Source organism: Gekko japonicus, unplaced genomic scaffold (genome assembly GCF_001447785.1).
Source record: "Gekko japonicus isolate JY-2015 unplaced genomic scaffold, Gekko_japonicus_V1.1 scaffold13, whole genome shotgun sequence".
NCBI lineage: Eukaryota > Metazoa > Chordata > Lepidosauria > Squamata > Gekkonidae > Gekko > Gekko japonicus.
Genome location: NW_015172553.1, coordinates 1,288,126 through 1,310,587, shown reverse-complemented (window position 1 = coordinate 1,310,587; position 22,462 = coordinate 1,288,126). Strand labels below are relative to the sequence as shown.

Here is a 22,462-nt window from a genome sequence, read left to right as displayed (position 1 = left end):
TGTTGGCTCAGTTAGCAACTTGTTGCCCAGTGAGCAACTCTGGGCTGATCTGGAATTGAAGGTTAGGGCTCCATGGCCAACACTCCGTCCTCGTTATTCCACTAGCGTGTGTGCAGCACACGGAAATACTTTACTGTGTTTGTTTTGCTCTGGGACGGTATCAAGTTGTATCTTTTATTAGTGGCGGCACTTCATAATGCAACTGTATGTGTTCCTAAGCCTGCTGGAAGAGTGCCCAAACTACCAGATGTAGAACATAGCATTCTTCTCCCACTTACTGGAGTGTATAATCACTGTTTTTGATAAGGAGCTGACAATACTCAGGGAAAACTGTCTAGCCTAGGTTGATGAAAAAGGCAATTAATGGAGGTCTTGGCACAGTGACGTCTTACTTCCAAGCAGTTATTCAGAGTTTATGGAAAATAGCCCCAGCAAACATGGTGATATATGTGATCTCTGCTAGTGGTCCTCTACTAAAACTGAAATAACTCTGCTAGTCAGAATCCGCAGTAATGTTGCCCCCCCCCTCCAATCTTCTGTTCTTTCAGAGGTGAGGGACTTGTATTAGCAAAGCGTTATATGCTTGTTGACCTGTTGTCTTCTCATTGCAGACAGGTGTGGTCAAGAGAGTTGAGTATGCATTGCCAATACCAATGTGCTCCAAGTGCTCAGTTAAGGTTCCATTAGAGTCCTCCTGAGGCTTGATTTACTTTTTCTGCTACCACTGTGGGAGCTGCTTCCATGTAACATTTTCCCACACTGCTTTGGTAAGAGTGAAAATAGGACCCCTATGGGCCGATTGCATGGCTCGAGGGCATCCACTCATTTTTTCATGAGAATATGGTAGAGAAGCACATTGCTGGCCCTGCACCTTTGGCCCCTGTGTTCAAACGCTTTCGTGAGCAGAGTGGGAAGATACCTTTCCTGGTATAATTCCCCATGTCCTGAACAAAAATGAATAACCACACAACAATGCAGTTACCTGAAGGAGAAGAGTTGGATTTATACCTCGCCCTTCATTTGGAGTCTCAGAGCGGCTTACAATCTCCTTTCCTTCCTTTCCCCACAACAGACTCTCTGTGAGGTAGGTGAGGCTGAGAGAGTGCTGAGAGAACAGCTCTGAGAGAACTGTGACTGGCCCAAGGTCACCCAGCTGGCTGCATGCGGAGTAGTGGGGAATCAAACCCGGTTCTCCAGATTAGAATCTGCTGCTCTTAACTACTACACCAAACTGAGGGATTGATATCTCCTTTCACAATGGAAGAGCCACTTCCTTTTCTGATACAGTTTAGGAGAGAACAGTTTGAGGTGGGCCAGAGGCAGATAAGCTTTCAGAGCATCTTCAGTTCTTTTGTTCTAAGTGGTAGGTTTCAGATAACTCAAAATGTTTTGGAAGATTTTGTCAAATGGCCACAGTGATGCTTCTTTTCCCTAGGCCTACACGAGCCAATTTGTTTCACTAGTAATGTTCGCTCTCATGATGTGCGATGATAGAATTTCTGTGCAAGAAAGACGGAAAGAAATAATGCGAGGCCTCAAGTTATTGCCAGGTATGTACAAATGTCCCGCTGTGAGATGAGAAAGGGTGACCCTTTTGAAGCAAGACAAATGTGGACTTCTGTTCTTAACCGTATTTTGCTTGTTGATATCAGAAGACATGGGAGGGAATTAGAGTTAAGTTCTGGACAATCGTGACTTCATAGCTTAGTTGCTACTGTTATGGAAGAGCAAATAGCTTGTAGAATAACATGGGCATATCTGTTTGAAGTGGGAAGTAAGATCCCCAAGGTACATCCCAGGAAGAGGGCTGACACTTTTATTCTGATGGATGAGCTGGGAAGTAGCAGTATCACAGGCCAAATTTGCCATTTGGTCCAGTTTGTCAATTGCCCTAATAAATTATTCCTGGCCTTCTCTCACCATTGTATGTGGCACTGAGTTGCATGCAGATGCATTATGAAAACTCCTTTAAATCTGTACGTTTGAACTGATTGGACAACAGGTGTCATGAAGGGAGTTTTTGGACTTGTACCCCAAGTTCTAATTGGCTCAGAAAAGGAACTCCCAAACTAAAGAGCAGCCTGGGGTACAGCTTTGTGTCAGGGCTTGGGTATCAGGAGGCAAGCATCTGCTGCTGCATGTTGGGACAGATAGGAGGTATCCAATGTATGTCTCGGACCTGTTCTTTCAGGCAGAGATTAGCAGAGAGAGAGAGAGCAACTGCCTTTTCTGTTGTTTCACTAGTATTCTGCCTTAATTCTCTCTGCTTGTAGCTTGTTCCCAAATAACTGTGCTTTCCTAGAATATATGGATTTATTGGGATTTGGATCTCTTGGGATGATCTCAGGCCTGCTGCGCTTACCAGGCAATAAGTGTTGAAAGGACAGCTCTGACAGAGAAGGGGGTGGGGAAGTGAGGCTGAAACCCCTGCCCCCCCAAAAAATGCATTTTACCAGCTGATCGGCAGCCTGGGGGGGGGGGGTTCAAAATACGTCCTGTGCCGGTGGCAAGTAGACCTGAGAGAAAGGGGAAAGGTTTTGTTTTGGCACTGGGATGTGCATTCCAAAAAAGTTTGCTTTAATTTACCTTGATGTTCCGAAAGGGCATGATTACTATTCTTTCAAAATTCCAGAAGTAATAGTATTGTTTCTGAAGTTTGTTTTGGGGAAATTTTGGGGTGGGTTTTTTTAGTTTTTTTTTAGAATGTTGGGTATCAGTAGGCCTGATCTTGGCCTGGAGGCCTGGAGGCCATTGAAAACACTCCTAATAACCCCCCTTCAACCCCCAGTTTTGGGCAGAGTACCTTGCTTCCTTTTGGGTATTTCTGAAATGAAATGGAATTTGGGGCACTACCTTGAACTGGAAATATCCAGATGCATGCCACTGTAGGGCACTTGGGAATCCTGCATGGAACTGAGCCTTGTAGGGGGAGTGAGTGGCTAGGAAAGCAAAAAGCTGGGTGATCCCATCATAGTAGCCTCAAAGGCATCGTGTTGGCCACCTTGGTTTCTTGACCACAGCAGTCTGTAGCTTAGTGTAGGAAAGAGAGCAAAACATTTATAAGCCACAGTAAACACTGCTTATCTTTGGTTCCTAATCATTCTTCTGAGGACGAGGTAGGTATAATGTGGTGGGAAATGCTGTCAATTTACGGCAACCCCACAAGGCTTTCAAGGCAAGAAATGTCCAGAGGTGGTTTGCCACTGCCAGCCTCTGAGTACCAACCCTGGGCTTCCTTGGTGGTCTCCCATCCAAATACTAACCAGGGACGATCCTGTTTAACTTCCGAGATCTGGCAAGATCAGGCTAGCCTGGGCCCTCCAGGTCAGGGCCGGTATAATATATACCACCATAAACGCCACAGCATTGGCATTCAGACTTGAATTGGGCAATTCAGGAAAGCAGCCTCCTGTCTTAATATTTAGTACTGACGAAAGGTCCTCTGAGGCATCTGATTATGATCAGACTCTGAAGCCACACGTTGACGTGCAGCTTGTATTATGGTTTTAAACACAGTAAACAGTTCTGTTTTCATGTACAAAAAACAAATCTTCCCAAACTCCTGTAACTGATGCAATGAGTAAGTAGTACTCTGTGTGTGTAATTGTATCTATCCTTTGTATATTGTTTGCCTTTTGCTCCTCACAATAGACTTGATTAAAGAAGTGCTGAGCATGGATGACGAGATCCAGAAACTGGCCACAGAGCTTTACCACCAGAAGTCTGTCCTCATTATGGGTCGTGGCTATCACTATGCAACATGCCTAGAAGGTGCTCTGGTAAGGAGCCTCCTTTTTCTTTTGTGGACTGAAGGGGTTAACCAGGGCAACAGTTCCAAGTGCAAAATGGAGAAGGGCAGAGCAAAATGGTGAGCCACTTTGGGTCTCTAATGGGGAGAAAAGCAGGGTATAAATAAATAAAATTGAGATTGGACAAGAAAACAGAGGGAGAGAGAGCGCACAGACTTTAGAAGCATGTTTCTGGATCTTTGTGCTTGACAGTCCTCCAACAGGCATGCAGCCTCTCAAAAGTTTATGGAGTCCCTTGTAGATGGCTAATGGGCTGCTTTTGACTCAGTGACTCAGAAGCTATACAGGCAACCATTAGAAATCTATCTTAGCCCCCTCTGCCTCTGCAAATCCATCTTGGGAGGAATACAAAGCCTATCATGATGATATTTTGTAGACCAAAAAGCATGATTCTTGTTTTGCTACTTCATCATAGCCGCCATTGTGGAGCACTTGGAAAACCTAGAACAGAAGAGAGAATCTTTCTGAGGTAAGGAGCAGGGACTCATGCACTGCTGCTCTTTCCTAGAAAATCAAAGAGATCACATATATGCATTCAGAAGGTATTCTGGCTGGTGAGCTGAAGCATGGACCTCTTGCGCTGGTTGACAAGCTGATGCCTGTCATCATGATCATCATGCGGGACAACACATACGCCAAGTGCCAGAATGCTTTGCAGCAAGTTATGGCTCGACAGGTGAGTGCAGATGACCAATATTACTTCTTCACCGAAAGAGTGATTAACACATGGAATTCACTGCCACATGTGGTGGTGGCAGCTACAAGCATGGACAGCTTCAAGAGGGAATTAGATAAGCATATGGAGCAGAGGTCCATCAGTGGCTATTAGCCACAAGGTATAGATAGGGACTCTGGGGCAAGGGATGCTTCTTGGTGTTTGGGTGGGGGGGGGGAACAGTTGGAGGGCAAGTGTGTTCTTCCTCAGGTGTAAAGTATAAGATAGGGAAAACTAAAAATATAATTACAGTCGATAGTTTAAAAGAGGCATCCATTCCTTCCTCCCATCCGTACTTGATTTAGGGATTGTCTACAGTTCTGTTTTACATTTTGCTTTAATTCTGGTAGGCATTATTATTATTTTTAGATTGCTGGGAAACAGAATTAATGCCAAATGTTCAGTTACCTGGTCAGTTCAGGACAAGAATGGGCAAGCTGAAGACACAAATGCATCCCATGTTTCTGTGCAGCCTGCATTTCCTATTAGAATCTTAACTTCCGTGTATCTGTTTCTTGGGACCAAGCTCGACATAATAGAGGCAGCTGCCTCAGTGGTGGTTTGCATTTCTGTCAGAATGGAGTGGGAGGGGGGGAAGCCTGTTCAAGGGAGTTGTTTCTTTCCTGTCCCCCCACCTTACTGTGAGTGCTTGGTTGCCTCATGTACTTTAACTTCTGAGACAGGTTGGGAACAAGCTGGGCTGTGGGGATAGACTGAAATGAAAGAGAGGTGTGTGTGTGTGTGTGTGTGTGTGTGAACTTTATCTACATTCCTCTGTTATAAAAATTAGACCCCCTCCTTCCTATGTCAGAAGGTAGATACGTGAGTAAACAAACATAACTGTCCCCCCTCCCAACCTTGGATGACTGCTTTACCCTTAGTGTTCATGTTGGGTAGGTAGGTAATAAAAATGCAAATGCTGAAACTACTAAATGCCTGCTGTGCAACATGTGAGATTCAGAAAGAAAGAGCTGGGATTCCCTTGGGGTTCTAGTGGATTCTAGAATGGCTGCAGTTCTTGTGCCCCTGATTTCAGGGTTTCAGATTAATCGCAAGCAATTTGTGTTTGGCTCTTGTGGCTTAAAGTGAAATAGAATACATTGTGCCTTGACGTTTTCAAACAAGAAATTAAAATAAAATGACCCAAGGGAATGGTCGTAAATCCTGAAGAGTGTCTTGTCAATCAGGTGCACTCTTCTGTTTGTGGTAACAAAATGAACCGTACCTGGATGAAATAGGAAAACATTCCTTTGCTGAGGATCACCCAGTGTTACTTGGATGCAGCAAAGGGGCACAGGGTTTGGAAGTCAAGCAGTTTAACTGGTGTCCTGTCTTACTGTGACAGTATCATTTGTGCCTTGAGCTTCAATGAAAAGGGGGATGCTGGTTAGCTCACCAAATTTCAGCAGGCAGAAATATGACTCTTTCCCCCAAGGAGAATACGATTTCTTTGCAACTTATTTCTTGATGCTTTGGCTTCTTCCAGGGGCGACCTGTTGTAATTTGTGACAAGGAAGATATTGAGACCATCAAAAACAATAAGCGAACAATCAAAGTCCCTCACACTGTGGACTGCCTCCAGGGGATCCTGAGTGTTATCCCTTTACAGCTTCTGGCATTCCACCTTGCAGTCCTCAGGGGCTATGATGTAAGTAGTCTGCATTCACAATATCTGTAGCTCACCCCGTTCTTTCCTCTTCACACTAGTTCCATGAGGTTGGTCACTCTTATTGCTTCCTTGGCAAGCGTTAATGGAGGACTGGAACTCAAGTCTGACTTCTGATTTTCTGGGTCCAAGAGAGATCCATCCATTGGGCTAACATAGATCCTTTGTCCTGAGGAGGACATTAGTTTACTGCGCTTTATTCTTAAATCTGTCTCTGCAACATTCAACAGATCAGGCTTTCTGCACCTCCTTAGAGGGCTGGGCACCTCCATTAGCAGTACCTTAAAAACAAAGCTAATTTGCATGGCAGGACTACACAGTGAAGCATGCTGGCATTTTGAGTATTCAAAATGAGGAGAAACGCACCACGTCAGTCAGTCTAGAGTGTTGCTTCAGGGGCAACCTTGTTTGGAAATGGGAGAGGGTGTGGGAGAGAGTAGCTGCCTTATGATGCTGAGTCTTTTATGAAAGATGGACCTGGCAAGACTTCGGATCAAGATCAGTCCTTGCTGAAAACAAGAGACTGTAGAGCCCTACCCACTTGTATTGGTGATGGGAGCTGGGGGGGGGGAAGGCCATAGTCATATAATGCACACAAAGTCATATAATGCATTTAACTCACCCCTCTGTTGTCATAAAGAAGAGGAGAGAACTGCATTTCACAAGCTTCTTAAGCCTGCAGTTCTTCATTGTAATCCTCTTTACGCCCATCAACTTCAGTGGGACAAAGGTGGTTTAAGTACTGATTTTAGTGGCTTGTGAATCAAGCTGGCTGTGAGACGGCAGCCCCTGTGTTTAATATATACTGTGAAGTATAAATACATGAAGTGCTAAAACAGTCCAGTGCTCTTTATTTACTTGGGAGTTTTATGTTGTTTTTCTTTTCCAGGTTGACTTTCCAAGAAATCTTGCAAAATCAGTCACAGTTGAGTAGAATACCTCTCACTCATCAAGGATTTTGGCAGAGGTCAGCGAGAGAGACTCTTTTTTTCCTTTTTGGTTCCAAAGGACATTGATTTTAAAAGACCCCTTGATCAGATCTTGTTCCCTTTGTACGATAATCTTTAATTCTGTTGCATTTGTGACAGTTAAGAGTTGAATCTGTAGCTATGCCAATAGCACCATTGAGTGATAATTTCAAAGTAGTTTTCTCTTTAGAAAAGATAAAAGCTTGGTAAAATTGTTCAGGCCTCCCTAGTGAGAGAGAACTGCATCACTATAGTACTTTCAGACTGCTAAGATCTTTTGAAGAAGGAAGTTGGTAAAGAAGTAGCTCTAGAACTCTCAGGTGCAGATGTTGAGACTCTCACACGCTCTGCTCACTGGCACCATGTGGGACTGATTTGAAGGGCCTCTCATGGTTATGGACTCCTGCGCTCCCGAGCTTCCAACAATAAAGATCTGTGCAGCTTGCCGAGAGAAGCACAGTGGCATTGATTCCTCACAAATGGATGCTTTCAGTCAGCCTGGTTCTACTTGGATCCCCAGTACATTGACAGCAAATAAAACCAACTGTAGTAGACCGAAGTACTCCAAGCCCTCAAGGAGGGAGCTTTGCCTGGGTGTGCCTACAAAGTCTTGGTGGAGGGCTTATTCCTGTGTTCATTTTTGATGTGGCAAAGTCACCATAAGGTGCTTGCTGTAGTCATTGTGAGATGGGGAGATGAAACCAGTATATGCCTCTCCAGAGTGAGCTTTTAGGGAGCTTCTTTCGCAACAACGGCATTATGTGCATTCAGAAGAAATATTCTTAGTGCAGTAATTTTTGCTGCATGTTCAGGTAACCCTGGAATTTTGCCAGATGTACTTATTAGAGGAAGAAAGGGCTCAGGGGGATCTGAGCTTCAGCTGATGTGCAAGGACAGTTGGTGGGGGAGTTTGCTGGGCAGTGCAGAAGGAATCTGCCATGTTCTGAGTCTTGCAACGCAGTGTCGCCTTGTTCTTCTGTCATGGCAGGCTGTTGAGCAAGCTGTGTGTTGGTCCACACAAAAGAAACATGGTATCGGTAGTGAAATTGTCCCAAATGTTTTGTATCTACACTGCCTATCCTGTACAGCTCTCTGCTAAACTATCATACCTCCTTAAATCTATAAATGTATTGCAGTGATGGATTCCAAGAGTCAAACACACACTCGTTGATCAATTTGTGTCAGCAGTGACTTAAGTCAGGCTGTTGTTTTCCACCATCTGTGAAGAGGGAAGGGGTGTTCACAAGGTAGGTGATGAAACTAGTGCCCCTTGCAAAAATTCCCCATCTCTTTTTTGATGGATTGTGTTCGCCAGTTGTAAGGAAGAAGACACTGCATCCCTATTTTTCCATGCAATAGGATTGGACTGTGTTGTCCTGCTGCTTTCAGCAAGTGTTACCAGGCAAGTAGGCTCACAGAGAGCACCAAGTAATCCTATGTTCCCTACACCATCAGATCGATTGAGACTCTGTAATGTCTGGGGGGAGAAATCCCTTTCAGTACCCCCCCCCATTAGCTTGTAGGAGAGGCGCTCAGCAGTTAATGTTTAATGTGAATAATAATTTAACCGTAAAAGTTTCTGGTGTGCTGCTATGTATAGAGTTTTTTTCTCTGTAAGACGAAAAGGGTCTGCAAAGTTTGATTGATGTTGGACATCCAACCGGTCAAAGAATGGGAGGTGTAGGGTGTGTCGTTCATTCACTTTTCCAAGCGTGAGAAAACACTTAGACTTCAGAAACTGCTAATCCAGTCAGTGGGGAGCAAGTTAGTATTGCCTCTGAAAGAGAACATAGGCACACATTCTTCTAGTTACTGCTGATATCTGTAAAGTAACTAAGAGGGGTTAAAGATATTTAAGTATATGCCATAGTGTGCTACAGGATAAAGAGAGAAATGCAATATAATAGGAGGACCAAAGACGACCTGTAGAAAAGAGAGAGCTGCAGCAGGGCTGTCCAGTTCTGAAACTCGTTAAGAATTATGCAAATATGACCAGCCTAGGTTCTTTAGAGGACCAGTCTATGCCTTCCTTAGCACCTGAACGGTGTCATCTGTGACCTGATGCATGTTGTCTCTCCAGTAGGTAGGGAAACCTTGTAAGATTAAGTGTCAAAACACTGGTGAGGTCAAGTAGAAGAGGAAGGTTGTGAACACCATCCCTTTGGTCTTCTGCTTTCCCTGTTGGAGCTGAAGGGTGGAGGAAGTGCAAGCTGTCCAGAAATGAGACAAAAAACTTTGCCAAATAAGAAATAATGCTCCTGAAGCCTCCTTGTCAGGACAATTATGTGGGTCCTTTTTCACCACTTTGTACAGTGATGGGGAACAAAGCTATTATGTCTCCTGCACTGTCCATTAATGAGAATCTATCAAATAAATAAATAATAAGGAAGACAGGATGGGGTCCATGTTATGTCTTTGTGGACATTTAAACAACCATCATGAATTCTCATGTTCAGTGTACATTATATTTGCCAGAAGTGACTTTGCCTGCCATTCAGTTAAATATTAAAAACACAGTTGAGTGCTGGATAACCATATGTAGTTTTCAGATTGTCAAGTCATATTGCAAATATCTGGCATCTAAAGTCAGTGCTGGAATTCTTTCCTTCTGGATAGTCATTTGAGACACAGCTGAACTTCCAGTAGGACAGCCTAGGTTTTTGACATCAAGGGGTGTGAATAGTGCTATCTTCTTAAAAATAATTGAAGGCCCTTCTAAGATGGGATGTACAACTAAACTACCATCTTGGAGAAGCCCTGCTGCAAACGACCCCAATGGGAGAGGCTTCTTTCTGGATGTATGTCAAAGGCATCACTCCATTTCTGTTTTATATTAGAGAAACCTCGGTTCAAGATGGGCAGTTCCAGACCTCATAGGGACAAACATGGTTCAGTAGGTGACATTTTATGTAGCTGGAAGTGATGTTAGAGGAAAAACTCTGAGAAAATGCAGGCTGCCAAATCTTCCCTGGCATCACTTTTCCATGCGAGGTTCCCCTCTTGTTTTGTACACTGCAAGCACAGGAGTTAGGAAGTCTGTGAAACAGGGTGAATTCAAGGAACTCAACAATTTACCAAAGCTTGGACATTAGTGCATTTGTTGTGGCAATGACCGAACCCTTTGTTAGATACCAGTGGTCTCATGTTTTCCTCCTGATGAATACAGCTGACATACTAGCCCCCCAGATGAGTACAACTGACATACTAGCCCTTATCTGAAGATGTTGAATAAAGGTGGTGTAAAACTAGAGCAAGTTGGCAAATGTAAGGTGTTTTTATTTTTTCTTTATCTGCTTGTTCTCCTTCTGAAAAACACAACTTATCTGGGTTTGTGGGACCATTCTGTATTTGTTTTGTGCTGTTTACTCCACACGGTTTTAACTTTGTCGGTAGATGTCTGTTGATTATATTTTTGTTTCTTGGCTTACCTTTTTTTGTATCTTGCCCTTTGAATAAAGACATGTCCAGCCTAACCATGACTTTGGCCTAAACATCTTGCATCTTTAATGTTCCTCCTAGAACAGGAATTGCCAACAAGGTACTTGGAAGCTGCAGGCTAACTTGTGAATTAGAACAGCAAACATTGTTTAGCTACTTGTATCCTGTTAGTTGCTCCTGTGCACAAGTAGGCATGTGTGAGAACTGAGGGAATGAAACTGCACATCCTGCTGATCTGAATTCTGTGCTGACCGATAACCACTGTTCTTCGAGCTGCTGTGTTTAGTCTGTCAGTTACTTTCTGGATATACAAATGTCTAAAGAATATTGCTTGTAGAAAGATTTTGCTTCTCAGCTGTTTCCTCCCTTTTCTGTTGAACAGTCTTTAGCGTTGGTTTCAAGAGTTGGTAATCCTGTATATATGAATTTAAACCCCTAGTAGGATTCATTTTCAAACTATACTTCTGCAGCAGGAGGTCTCCACATGGGGGAAAAACAACTTCATGCCCACTAGGGTGAATGGAGCCCAGTGCCAGGCAATAAACTGGAATCAGGAGTTGCTGTCAGAGAACAGGCAGGCTTGTTCAAATCCCAGTGCTTACCTACTGGTTCTTTACCTTCATTCTCCCCCTACCGCTGTATGTCACATTGCTGCAACAGTAACAGAAGCTGTAGCTGTAGAATTGCCCCCATTCTAGGGTTACACTAGGGCTCTCCTGTGGACATATTAAGCCTGTGGACATTTTGGGAATTTTGAGATATGGTAATAGACACCACCACTAAATGGCTGCTATGGGGTCAGGACCAATTACAGAATTTTGAGAGATTCCAAAATCAGTGACATCTTGTGAAGAAGGCAACAGCTTATAAATGGCAAAAATTATGTCTTCTGGACTCTTTGTCTCTTTTGTGCAGAGGTGCTTCCGGAAAGCTAGAAATAGCTCTTTGCTTTGGGGGAAGCAGTGCTGTTTGGTTTTCAGCTTCCAAAGAAAGGGTAACTCTCCATGTGTAGCCACGAGAGGTCGCCATGGCCAGAAGCATAAGAAAATGTGTGACCAAACTGAGGCCAAGTGACTGCTGATGGCTTGTAAGGAGTTTCAGGTGGGTAGCCCCGTTAATCTGTAGAACAAAATTCAAGGCCAGTAGCACCTGAAAGACCAACAAAATTTTCCAGGATACAAGCTTTCATGAGTCAGCATTCACTTCATCAGTGAATTTTGACTTTTTAAAGTTTACACCCTGGAAATTGTGTTGGTTTTTAAGGTACTACTGGACTTGAATTTGGTTAGGACTGTGAGCTCCCTGAGTTTTTTTCCTGTTCATGCCTTTGGGTTTTACCCAGAGGCCTCAAGAAGGCAAGGGACTATGTTGGAGACTGCTTGTCTAAATGAGCAACACAAAGCCTCCTTGGCTCCCTCCCTCATATCTCCAGTTCCTTCTTGCTAGCAGTGCATCTCACCTTTTGACTCCAGGCCTGAATTGCCATTTTGCCCTGTTCTACTGTCCACCTTGAGTCTCTGAGAAATGTCCTCATCTTTAAAATGATCAGATACCTTTCTCTGAATAGCTTACCTCCTTTGCCCTTTTCCAGGAGATTTCTTTTCCTTTGACCTTTCCTTCACACGCCTTTGTTAATCCATTACCTTCAACCTCTTTGCTTCTGTACAATCCTGTACTTCTTTCCAGTCCTAAATTTGTCCCATGTGTGTGGCTGATTCCAACCAAACTGACAATTTCCCCTTCCCTCACAGAAATGATTCTGCAAACTGTTTCTTGAATCACTAAGCAATAAAAAAACATATCAAACCCATTTACTGTTAAGAGTTCACCTCAGCATTGGTGTTGCATAGCTTCCCATTCCCTATTTTGCAAATAAAATATTCAGAAACAGAGTTCAAAGTAGGTATTTAATAAATCAAAACTGTTAAAGAGTAATGACTATATCTAAAAATGACACATGCAAACAAGTCAATTGCACAGAATAACAATCTTCTGCTGCCTGAATAATCAGTTACTCATCTTCTGTCCCAGAGGTAGCCAAATCTACCAGAGAAAAGCTTTCTTTCCTTACTTGCATCTTCTCCATCTGGTGCTACATTCCCATCTCCTCTTCTTTGCAGAGACCAACAAGAATTCCAGGTCAGCCAGTCACTCTAAAATGCGACATGTGGTTGACCACTGTTTCTTAGAGCTGCTAGGACTAAGAAGTTTGAGCCAAGTGGCCCGCCATAACTGTTTCAAGAATTGCTCAACTTTTGTGATATCTGGGCCTATGAAGTCATAACACACAAAACCTAAACAAAACAAAAAATACACCCCCCCAAATTTTTTTGGGAAAAGAGGCAGCACCCTTTACACTCACTGCTTTTCTTTTTGGTCTATAAAGGAACTCGATTAGAAATTGCGAGTTTTGGAATATTTGCAATAATGGGCTCTTAGAGTTTTATAGTAAGAGAAGATACATATATACAGTCCTATATGTCTGTATATAGTATGCCAGCCAGTTCAACCTCACTTTTACTTAAACATTAATTGTCTCAAAGATCTGTTAGCATTTAAGACTATGGGCCCCATCCAGCCAAAGTTAAGCACATTTAAGCCTTGTTGGCTTTTCTCTCTCAGGCACCAAAACATCTTGGGCTTGCCTCTGGTTCAGTAAAACTGGACAGAAGCTCTTCTTTAAACCTGCATTTCTATATACTCTCAACCCTGTAAGACTGTTTCTGGCATTTTGCCATCTGTAGGCCTTCCTGTGGTCTCCCTGGGATGGGTGCAGCCTCACCCCCCCCCCCCCACTTAGCATCAACAGGGCTGTAGCATCAGGTGCTTCGATATTTAACCCCAAACATTCTCACTGAACTGATGTGTGATCAGAGCTGTTAGGAAGGGCTTTATAGCCAACAGAATTCTAGTACCTACAGCTGAAGGGCACTGACCTCTTAAGAAGCACATATCATTGGCCAACCAAGCCAATTACATTACTAGCATGTTACCTAATGTCAGACTGCTTCAGAGTTCCATAAAATACTGGTCCTCAGATCTAGGGACCTTGAGCTTTGAAACCTGATGATGGTATTGTTCTGAAAGGGTTGGTCTGGCTGTAAGTAAGGTCTCTTTCAGCCAGCCTATTGTGGGGGGAATTTTCAGGAACTGGTTATAAAAATCCTCCTGCCCCCCCCCCCGTTATTTCAGACATAACCATTTTAGTAACTGACTCAAACTGCTTTCTTCCAATCTTCAGTCCATCCTACTGCTGAAGTGCTATGGGGTTCTGTGTAAAATGCCCTGTAGTGCTTCCTGCAATGATGGGGTTTTTGTGCCCTTTTTCTCTCTGCTCATGATTGTCCTTATTTTTTTTAATGTTCTATTGGGAATGCTATAGCGCTGAAGCAGGACCACAAATCAGCGCTATAGCAACCCCATTGAGATGCCTGGACTCTATTTAGATACACTGACATTCGCTACTGCTGTCACCTAGAAACAAGTAGCTGATTGGACAGCGTGTTTAGGCGAGAGATCGGGTATAAGTGAATGGTGAGACAGGTTCAATTTTTAAAAAGTTTCCTGTAGAGGAAGTGTAGACTCAGGCTCACACACTCCATGGTTTGTGGGGGTTAAGGAACAAAGGAAAGCTTCCTGGGTTTAAAAATTGTCCGGTTCCCCGCTCCCCGCGCTTGAACTTTGCATCCAGTGAGCTCCTTGTTTCCAAGTGACAGCAGTAGCAAATGTCAGTGTATCTAAATGGAGTCCAGACATATCAATGGGGTCGCCATGGCACTGATTTGTTGTCCTGCTTCAGCGCCATAGCGCTCCCAATAGAATGTTTTTTAAAAACCTCTCAGGAAGATTGTGGCGGGAGGGGGGAAATGGCGGGAAAAGAAAGCAGCTCAGTTTGAAATGACACTCTGCTTCAGAGACAGCTCCTTACTGTAAGGGAAATGCTGTGTGAAACAGCTGTCCCTGTACCGGTTTAATCTATGATGGGACAGTAACGGAAACCATTCGGTTTAGAAAGGTAGTGTGAAATGGATCTAAGTGTTCCCTGGATGGGCATCTTCACTTCTAAATTCCCTTAAAACATCCTTTCTCACGTGTGAATTTTAAGGCACAATCCCTACCAGGGCCAGCCTGAAATGGGTTGATGCCTGCAGTAGAAAATCAAAACAGCACCTCTTCCCGTATATATATATACACACACACACAATCCACCAGGAAGATCTTGTCCTACCAGAAGGGAATGGGAGCCTCATAGCTGAACTGTGAAGCTCTTGCAGCAGGACTTGGGCAGGATACTTTTCTGGTGGATTGTGTCCCTTGGCATCATGTGGTATCTGCCATCTTTAATTACGCCAAATCGTGCCAGCCTCATGTTACCACATGTCGCCAAGATGAGTTTATGCAATTGTAGTGCTTGGTGGATAGGGCCCACTGAACTAATTGTCCCTTCATTTAAACAGGCCCATGCTGTTTAGAGCCTCTCAATAGCTCAAGTGGAAGTCATCACCAAGAGTCCTTGTGAGTTCAATTAATGGTCTGTAAAGGAGGTGCTCGTCAATAACAGGAAATATTTATACATTAATAAAAGCAATAAAACCATGAAGAATAAAAATTTTAAAAAAACAAGCACAGCTTGATACAATAACATGCCATGAAATATCACTGGCTTTATAATAATTTACTACAACTTGAAAAAGGAGATCTTTTATCCACACAGGATAGGAAATGCTTCCACTTAAAATATGGCAAGCATGCAATAATATATACACCACATATTTGGAATTTTGCTCTTAAGTCATGTGCAGAGAATTTTAGTGTACTTAAAAAGTAATCCCTTGGCCTGATGTACAGTTTTTAGTTCCCCCTCCCTTTCCCCTACCCTCATATCTTAAATTTTAGAATTCAGAAATGGGAAAACAAAATTCCTTTGAATAAAAACAGAGGCAGTAAAATACATTTTTTCCTGTGAATTTGTTCTGTTCATTTAATATTAAAAAGGTATCATCTTGACATTTTTTTAAATTAAAAAAAGCATTTTTGTTCCAAACTTCTGAGCAACTTCAGGGATCTGTTAGTAAAACTTCATCCCAAACGCCTTCATTACACTAGTCCCGTCTATTTTACACTTTCTGGGCAAAACCCATCAGGAAATTCTCCTGCTCAAGCCCTGCTGCAATAACCAGGAACTGCACTGCATGTACAGGTGTTTACACAGGAGACCTGGGTGGGTTGGGCTCTTCACTTTGAACCATGATGTCCATTCCCTGTTAACTGGCATCCAGCCAAATCTTTTTGTCAGAGCTTCCCTGACAGTTGCAAAGTAGTCTTTTGTGACTGACCTGACTGCAGCCTGTAAACCAAAAACAGTGGATCTCTCTGGAGAGGTCTGCAACAAGGGCAACATCTGGGTGGTGTCTTTGCTCTTTCAAGAGGCTGCTTTGTACTGCCAGCAGATAAAGCAGCTGTTGGGGTAGGGTAAATGGCAGTTGAGATCCATGCTGGTTTAGTCTTTTCAACACTTCTTAAAATCAAGGAATAAAAATGTTTTCCCAAAGGCATCTATTAACAAATATCTCCATAAAAAGGTGAGAATCCTTTCCTGGGGGCCTGGTCAGCTTGGCTTTGATTTCTGGGTTCTCTCCTTTGAAAGACATGGTATGATGAGCACAGCTACTACCACCATCAGGATTTATACTTTAAGTTACTGTAGGAATCAAAAGGATCTTATGAGGATGAGCATAGGTTGGTGAGGCACATGACTACAACACACTAGGAAATGAGGTAAGAACACGAGAACTGCCCTCTTGGGTAAAGTCTAGGACCTTCGATGGCAGACGAACAGCTGTCTCTCTGAAGACCAAAAATGGCTGCAAGCATGGCAGCTGTCCTGTTGTTTGCTCCTGGTATCCAGAGGTCTACCTCAATATAGCAGTTCTATATTGCCATTCTGGGGCTCAGCCACTGATGGACTCTGTGAACGTGTCTAATTCTTGTTAAGAAGCATCTGCCCTTGAGAAGCAGTCTACACTCCACCCACAGCATAGATGCCGAAGCTCCATTACTGGGAGAGTCAACACTGGAAACTGGAAACATGAGTCACTTGCTTGCCTGTGCTTTTCTGCAGCTGGTACACTTCCTGGTGTCTCAGAGCACTCAAGTGACCTACTTACCAAGGCAAGAACTCATAGCACCTTACAGCCACAACCACCTACAACCTGCTGACCTGTTCACAGAAGTACCCTCTGAGTCGTGCTCCACTTTAGGCATTGCTTGGAACTTCTGTACCAGAAGAGAATGAAAACTTGGGGCCTGAGCCAGCCAAAATGAAACACATCTCGTCACGTTGTTGGAATGTGGTTCAGAATGTGAAAGTTGAAATTAATGGAATTTGGAAGCAATTCACATTGGCTGGATCAGGTCCTCTGCCTTAAAAAAAAAAAAACCTCGGTCAGCCCAGTATTGTATAATGTTTTAAGCTATTCTATGAAAAGGCATTAAATTACACCTCTAACTACTGAGGTGGTTTGAAAGAAGACTTAAAAATGCAGGATACCTGCTTTCCTTTAGTACAACTGGTCCTAAAAGTCACACCAGGGACTTGGAAGTACGGCCAGAAATAATTCAACTGTCTTAATAGAATTCTAACATAGGTGTTACAGAAGTGTGTTTTCAGATGTTTGTGCAGAACCATGCTTGGTAATCAGGCTTAGATCCCATAAATAAAGAGCAATGGGTGAAATGCAACCTGTGCATCTCTTGGGATATTGAGAGTACTTTTTGTCTTGCCCACACATAGCAAAATTGAGTGACATAGCTGAGAGCAGGCATTAACTAACTTTTGCCCTTTTGCGTGCATGGCTATGAAGATTCCACACACACACACCCATTATTGGGGGGTTGTTCATGTGATTCTGTTTGCACATATGCACACTTCCTGGCTGAGGTTACCAAGTCCTACATACCTGCTACATGACAGATTCAGAGTTTGGCAGACTACTACAAAAGTAATCTTATGAGCTCTTCCAAGCTGCACAAATCTTGATTCATATGCGACATAATGGAGCTGATATGCATGATCATTTTGAGAAGACACCAGACATTCGATGCCTCTTCAAATTATTCCTTTGCCAGGAAAGGGAAGCAGAAACCAAGACAGCACTGGATCACGGTGAGACCAGATTCCCATGTCCATATAGGAGCTGATGTATGCTGCTTGTTTCAAATGATGTGCTAATATACTGAGCTGAGTGGTCCAACAACACTGCCTGTCCTTAAGTTAGCACTTCTATTTGTGATTCATCTTCCCATTACTCCAATTCTTAACACTCACTCTCTTTTACCCTTGCAATTCTGTCTGAATGCACATTTTATAGCGCAACTCAACATGAACCAGAATCTATTCATTCTCAATCTAGACACATACTGCGCCATTCACGAGATCAGTAGGTGCGAATATACTGGAAAAGTATTTTGGTGACATCAACATACAATGATTGTAAGGCTGTTTGCGCAGAACTACTGAAGGCATTTTAAGATGTCAAGCCAAACCTGCCACAGTCCACCCTCTGCCCACATGTATACAGTGCACCTTAGGATTATCCTTCTATTCCATCCTCCCCCCTCATTGGACAGTGTTGTTTCCCAGGCCAGCTAAAAGTCATATGGATTCCTGAGCTTCATGCAACTGCCACATATTTTAAGAGCTTCTCTAAAAGTATATTGGGAGTTCTATTAGGCCTACTCAAAGTTCAGTGATTGTAGTTTTATGCTCTTGGGTAACTTCAGGTGTTCAGGAAATGTTTTCAGAAAATTTCATTGACTGTTGTGTGGGCAGGGCCATCATACCCTTGGGTACCAAGTGAGGCCACTCAACAAGATGCTTTGTCCCTCCCATGCGCATCAACAGTCTTCTGCCTCCTTTGGTCTTCTAGCACCTGAGAATATTGTGAAGAATGGCTTTTGATTCACGTTCTTCAAAAGGATGAAGCACCAAAAATCTCCCATTGTAGCGATCCTTTCCTTCCTCTTCCTTCAAATCAATCAACATTTCATTGCGGTAACCATCTTCCTTGCAGCAACATATCAAATCCAGCCCCGCATGCAAATCCATTCTATGAGATGGAAGGCTCCAGCAATAGAGATGTGACTCATAAGAATGGCCTCAGTTGTAGCTACTGAGGTTGGTGTCCTTACAGCTAGGGTTTCAGCCTGAGGTTCCCGCCATTCTTGTGAGGAATAATCCATTCTCGGTATGAACAGGAAGTAACATGATGACTGTAAACTGTGATATGCATAGGGGCTATTGGTGGTTTTCAGTAACGTTCCCTGCCAATCTTCACCCAAAGGATTCCGCCCCCCTTTTTGGAAGTGCTGAATGGGAGAGAATCCTTTTGAACTTAGCACAAGTGATTTCAGCATTCCAGCTGACTGATGCATGAGGGCTTTTAAAAAAAATCAAAATCAAAGTGGCTTGTTCATCTTGTCACCCAGAATGTTAAAGCCACCCCTGTAATAGAATTGGTACAGTATTGCTGAAAATGGCTTGAGAAATGCTTCTGGGAAAGATGGGTTTGCTCTTTAGAAAGAGGGACGAGGTGGGGGCCGTGATGGGGGTGGAGCCCGGTTGGGGGGTGGAGCATGAGGAGGTGGTGGGAGTGGTGGGAGGGTGCAAGGTGGGGATGGAGTGGGTGGTGTTGGTGTGCTAGGTGGTGGTGGGGTGTAGATCGGGGCAGGGGGAGGTGGGTTATAAATGGGGGCAGGGGGTGGAGAGGGGGGATGATATGCATTGTTGAGCGGGTACTTTGGCGGAGCCTGAGCAGTTTTCACTCTGGTGAAATTAATGCAGCGACCCTGAAAGAGAAGCAAAAAAGAGAGAGACCACTTAGCATGGAGATGAGACTATTTAAGACCTCATAGAGACAGGGCTGTGTGTAGGTCCCAATTCTACACAAGTGTGAGAAAAGTGCAAATCTAAGCTTTTATTTTAAAGCACAAGTTCCTACCCCTCGTGGCTGTAAAAAGGCACTTGGAAGTGTGTGGGCACTCAGTGCTAGGAGGGTGGCTGAATAAGATCTCCAGGGCTTTGGTGCATCATAGCCTTTTGCCCCTCTGCCCTGACTACTCGAAGAAATCATGCCAAACAGAGGAAATTAATATGCATATTGGTATCCAGCTCACAGACTTCTGGGTACAGAATTCTGAGTTTGTTTGTTTAATGGAATGTACACACAGCCCTGGATACAAGGACACTTTCCAAAAAAAGCCACATTTTATGAATATGGTGTCTCTTGACACATTTGCCATAAACAGAGCCAGACAGCTGGAATCAGACAGTGTTTGAATCCACAAGGAAACCATGCTTCCTCTTAGTGCCTTCACAGTCTGCACTGAGCAGAGAAGGTGAGCAGGGCTCCATTCCTAACCAAGCAAAGACTCACATAATGGCCTCGCACATGCTCCCCTCCCCACCCGTAAAATAGGAAGAAAACTCTTTCACCAGGCTAAGTTTAACGGTAAAATAATTTCTGTGCTCAAACCACTGCAATGCTTGGTGGCAGATCAGTAACCCCATTAAAGTAATGCTGAAGTTTTCATTATGCGAGTCTTAGCCTAATTGTATGCTAAGGAAACAAACAATATTTTAATTTTTTTTAAATGACAACCATATTTTTTTAGATGACAACCATCATAGCAGGAATCCCTTGGATGAGGAATTCCTTTGGTGTGTGGGGGGAGTACCTTTTCTAGGAGGATACCTAACTTTCACAGCTTTTGTAAGGTTCTGTAAACACAGAACAGTGAATAAGGTTATAGTTATTTCCTTATTGCAGGTCGCATGCCATTTCTTGGACTTTTTTGCTGTTATTGTTTGCATTGTCGTCTTATCTTGTAAACGTAGCCCCGTTGCTTTGTTTCTTTGGATGTCTTATCCTGTCTGACTGCATTTTCAAAAAATAATTTGGAATCTGCCTTGCGTCCCTGTGAGAAAGGCAAGCTCTAAGTGGAATAAGTAAAAAAATAAATTGACTCTCTGTGAGAAAGGTGAATTAGGAATGAATGAACAAATGACCAAATAAAATTAACACTTAAATTTTTTTGCCCAATAATCAGAGGCGTTTTCTGCCCAGAGGGGTTTTGTTTTAATGAACTAGGCTTAACCGTACAGAACATGAATCCTCTTAGCCATCTCAGTCCCTCAGTCCCACAGCTACTCCCCACCAATATACTGCATGAAAACATGGTTGTGAATCTAGTTGCTGGTCTGGTTAAAAACAGGACCACTCATTGCCATACTGTTACCTCTGTTGTCTCACAGTTATAGACATTCGGACTATAAGATTCTTGGTCCAGGAACCTGGGGCTGGGGGGATGCTGGCAGCCTGAGCACTGATGATGCTACATTATTAATATTTATTTTAAAAAAGGATTTCTTTCACAATTAAAATCTCATCATTTTTCTGCCTCTTCCCACAAAAGCAGGTGCAGTGCTGGAAGGAGTCGTAAAATCCATGGGGACTGAAGCGTTCTTTCTCCTCTCCCACATATTAAAAATCTGGATCCAATTTCCATGACAGAACACAACAACAGTAGAACTGTGGAGCAGTCCAGATTGGTGCTCACACCTAGGGTTTGTGCTTTTGCTCAAAAGAACAGGGTAAAAGGCATTTAAGAATCACTTATATGGTAATTTTAGTGGGGGGTTGTAGAATGTGGTTGACTTTGGTTGAATTTAATTATTTGATTCCAAGACTCCACCACAAAGAGAGTCTTTGCTCATCTATAAAAACAGCACTAGTTTATACAGTCAGTTCATGTTTCATTTCCTCTCAAGATTTCCACCTGTGTAGGTAAAAAACCCTTTATGCACCCAGACACAGGACATCATTATATCTAATTGCAAAACTGACCCTAGAGTGTGGATAAAAAAATTCACACAATGGGGCCAGGGACAGACAGAGGGTGGTTAAAACCCACAAAATAATAGAAGCAACATTTGGGGGGGGGGGTGAGCTAACTCTCTCCCTGTCGGTGGCATTTGGGGCTTCAGATATGCGCTTTACCAAATAACCAGTCAAAAAGAAATTAGCACTCATGCTTCATTCCATGCCTGCTGCGGAGGTAGGAAGAGCTTTATATTTGCTGGATCTCTTGTTCGTTCACCCGGTGTGCGTCTCTTGGAGTCATGATGGCACTGCAGTGACGGGACCTATCGGGGCTCGGAGATGCCTCAATCCCTTGGCCGCAGCCTTGGGAGAGACAACCTCCAGTGCCCCAGGCTGGGAGTCCCCTGCAAGGACTCCAGGGGGGTCCGGATCAACCGACCCCCCTCCCGTCTGCCGCGTCATGGGCTGCTTCTTTCAGAGCACTGAAGGAGTGTGCCCGCCATGAAAGTCGCCAAAACCAGAAGTCGGGCAAAGATCATCAGGCCCAGAAACTGCCCACTAAAGCAGTTCAGTCAAGGCAGTGATATACACCTCACTGTTTTGTTCAGTAAAATGCCTCCTTTGCCATGTCATGGAGAGAATCCTTTGGAGACTAGGCAGCAGAATTATCTGAAAATAAATCTGACTCATGCTAAACTCCAGTGCTTCACCACATGCGGAGGAGACTTCTCCTCCTCTTCCAGGCAGGCGAAGGTGCGCTGCCACATGACAGTGTTGTGTAGCTGAACAGGTTGCAGGGGAAAGGCCCTGGCAGGGCAGTTGCCCAGGAGCCCATACTGGGCCTCACCTAGCATCATCTGACTATACTGCCATATCAAAGAGGCTGGTTCCATTCCATCTAGGGTTGCCAGGTCTGGGTTGGAAAATACCTGGAGACTTTGGAGATGGATCCAGGAGAGGGCGGGGTTTGGTGAGGGGAGGGGCCT

General features: G+C 43.6%; 2 protein-coding genes across 2 annotated transcripts in view; one reads left to right on the top strand and one right to left on the bottom strand.

The window, feature by feature from the left end:
- GFPT1 (glutamine--fructose-6-phosphate transaminase 1) overlaps positions 1-10,622 on the top strand; it is a 42,973-nt gene extending 32,351 nt beyond the window's left edge. The window contains exons 15-19 of the mRNA XM_015421080.1: positions 1,436-1,550; positions 3,652-3,779; positions 4,318-4,485; positions 6,011-6,172; positions 7,080-10,622. Of these exons, the coding sequence (XP_015276566.1) occupies positions 1,436-1,550; positions 3,652-3,779; positions 4,318-4,485; positions 6,011-6,172; positions 7,080-7,124 (618 nt within the window). The 3' untranslated portion in view covers positions 7,125-10,622. The remainder of the gene's footprint in view (positions 1-1,435; positions 1,551-3,651; positions 3,780-4,317; positions 4,486-6,010; positions 6,173-7,079) is intronic.
- A 4,888-nt stretch (positions 10,623-15,510) lies between these two features.
- Positions 15,511-22,462, bottom strand: part of ANTXR1 (anthrax toxin receptor 1) — a 181,989-nt gene continuing 175,037 nt past the window's right edge. The window contains exon 18 of the mRNA XM_015421095.1: positions 15,511-19,443. Within this exon, the coding sequence (XP_015276581.1) occupies positions 19,171-19,443 (273 nt within the window). The 3' untranslated portion in view covers positions 15,511-19,170. The remainder of the gene's footprint in view (positions 19,444-22,462) is intronic.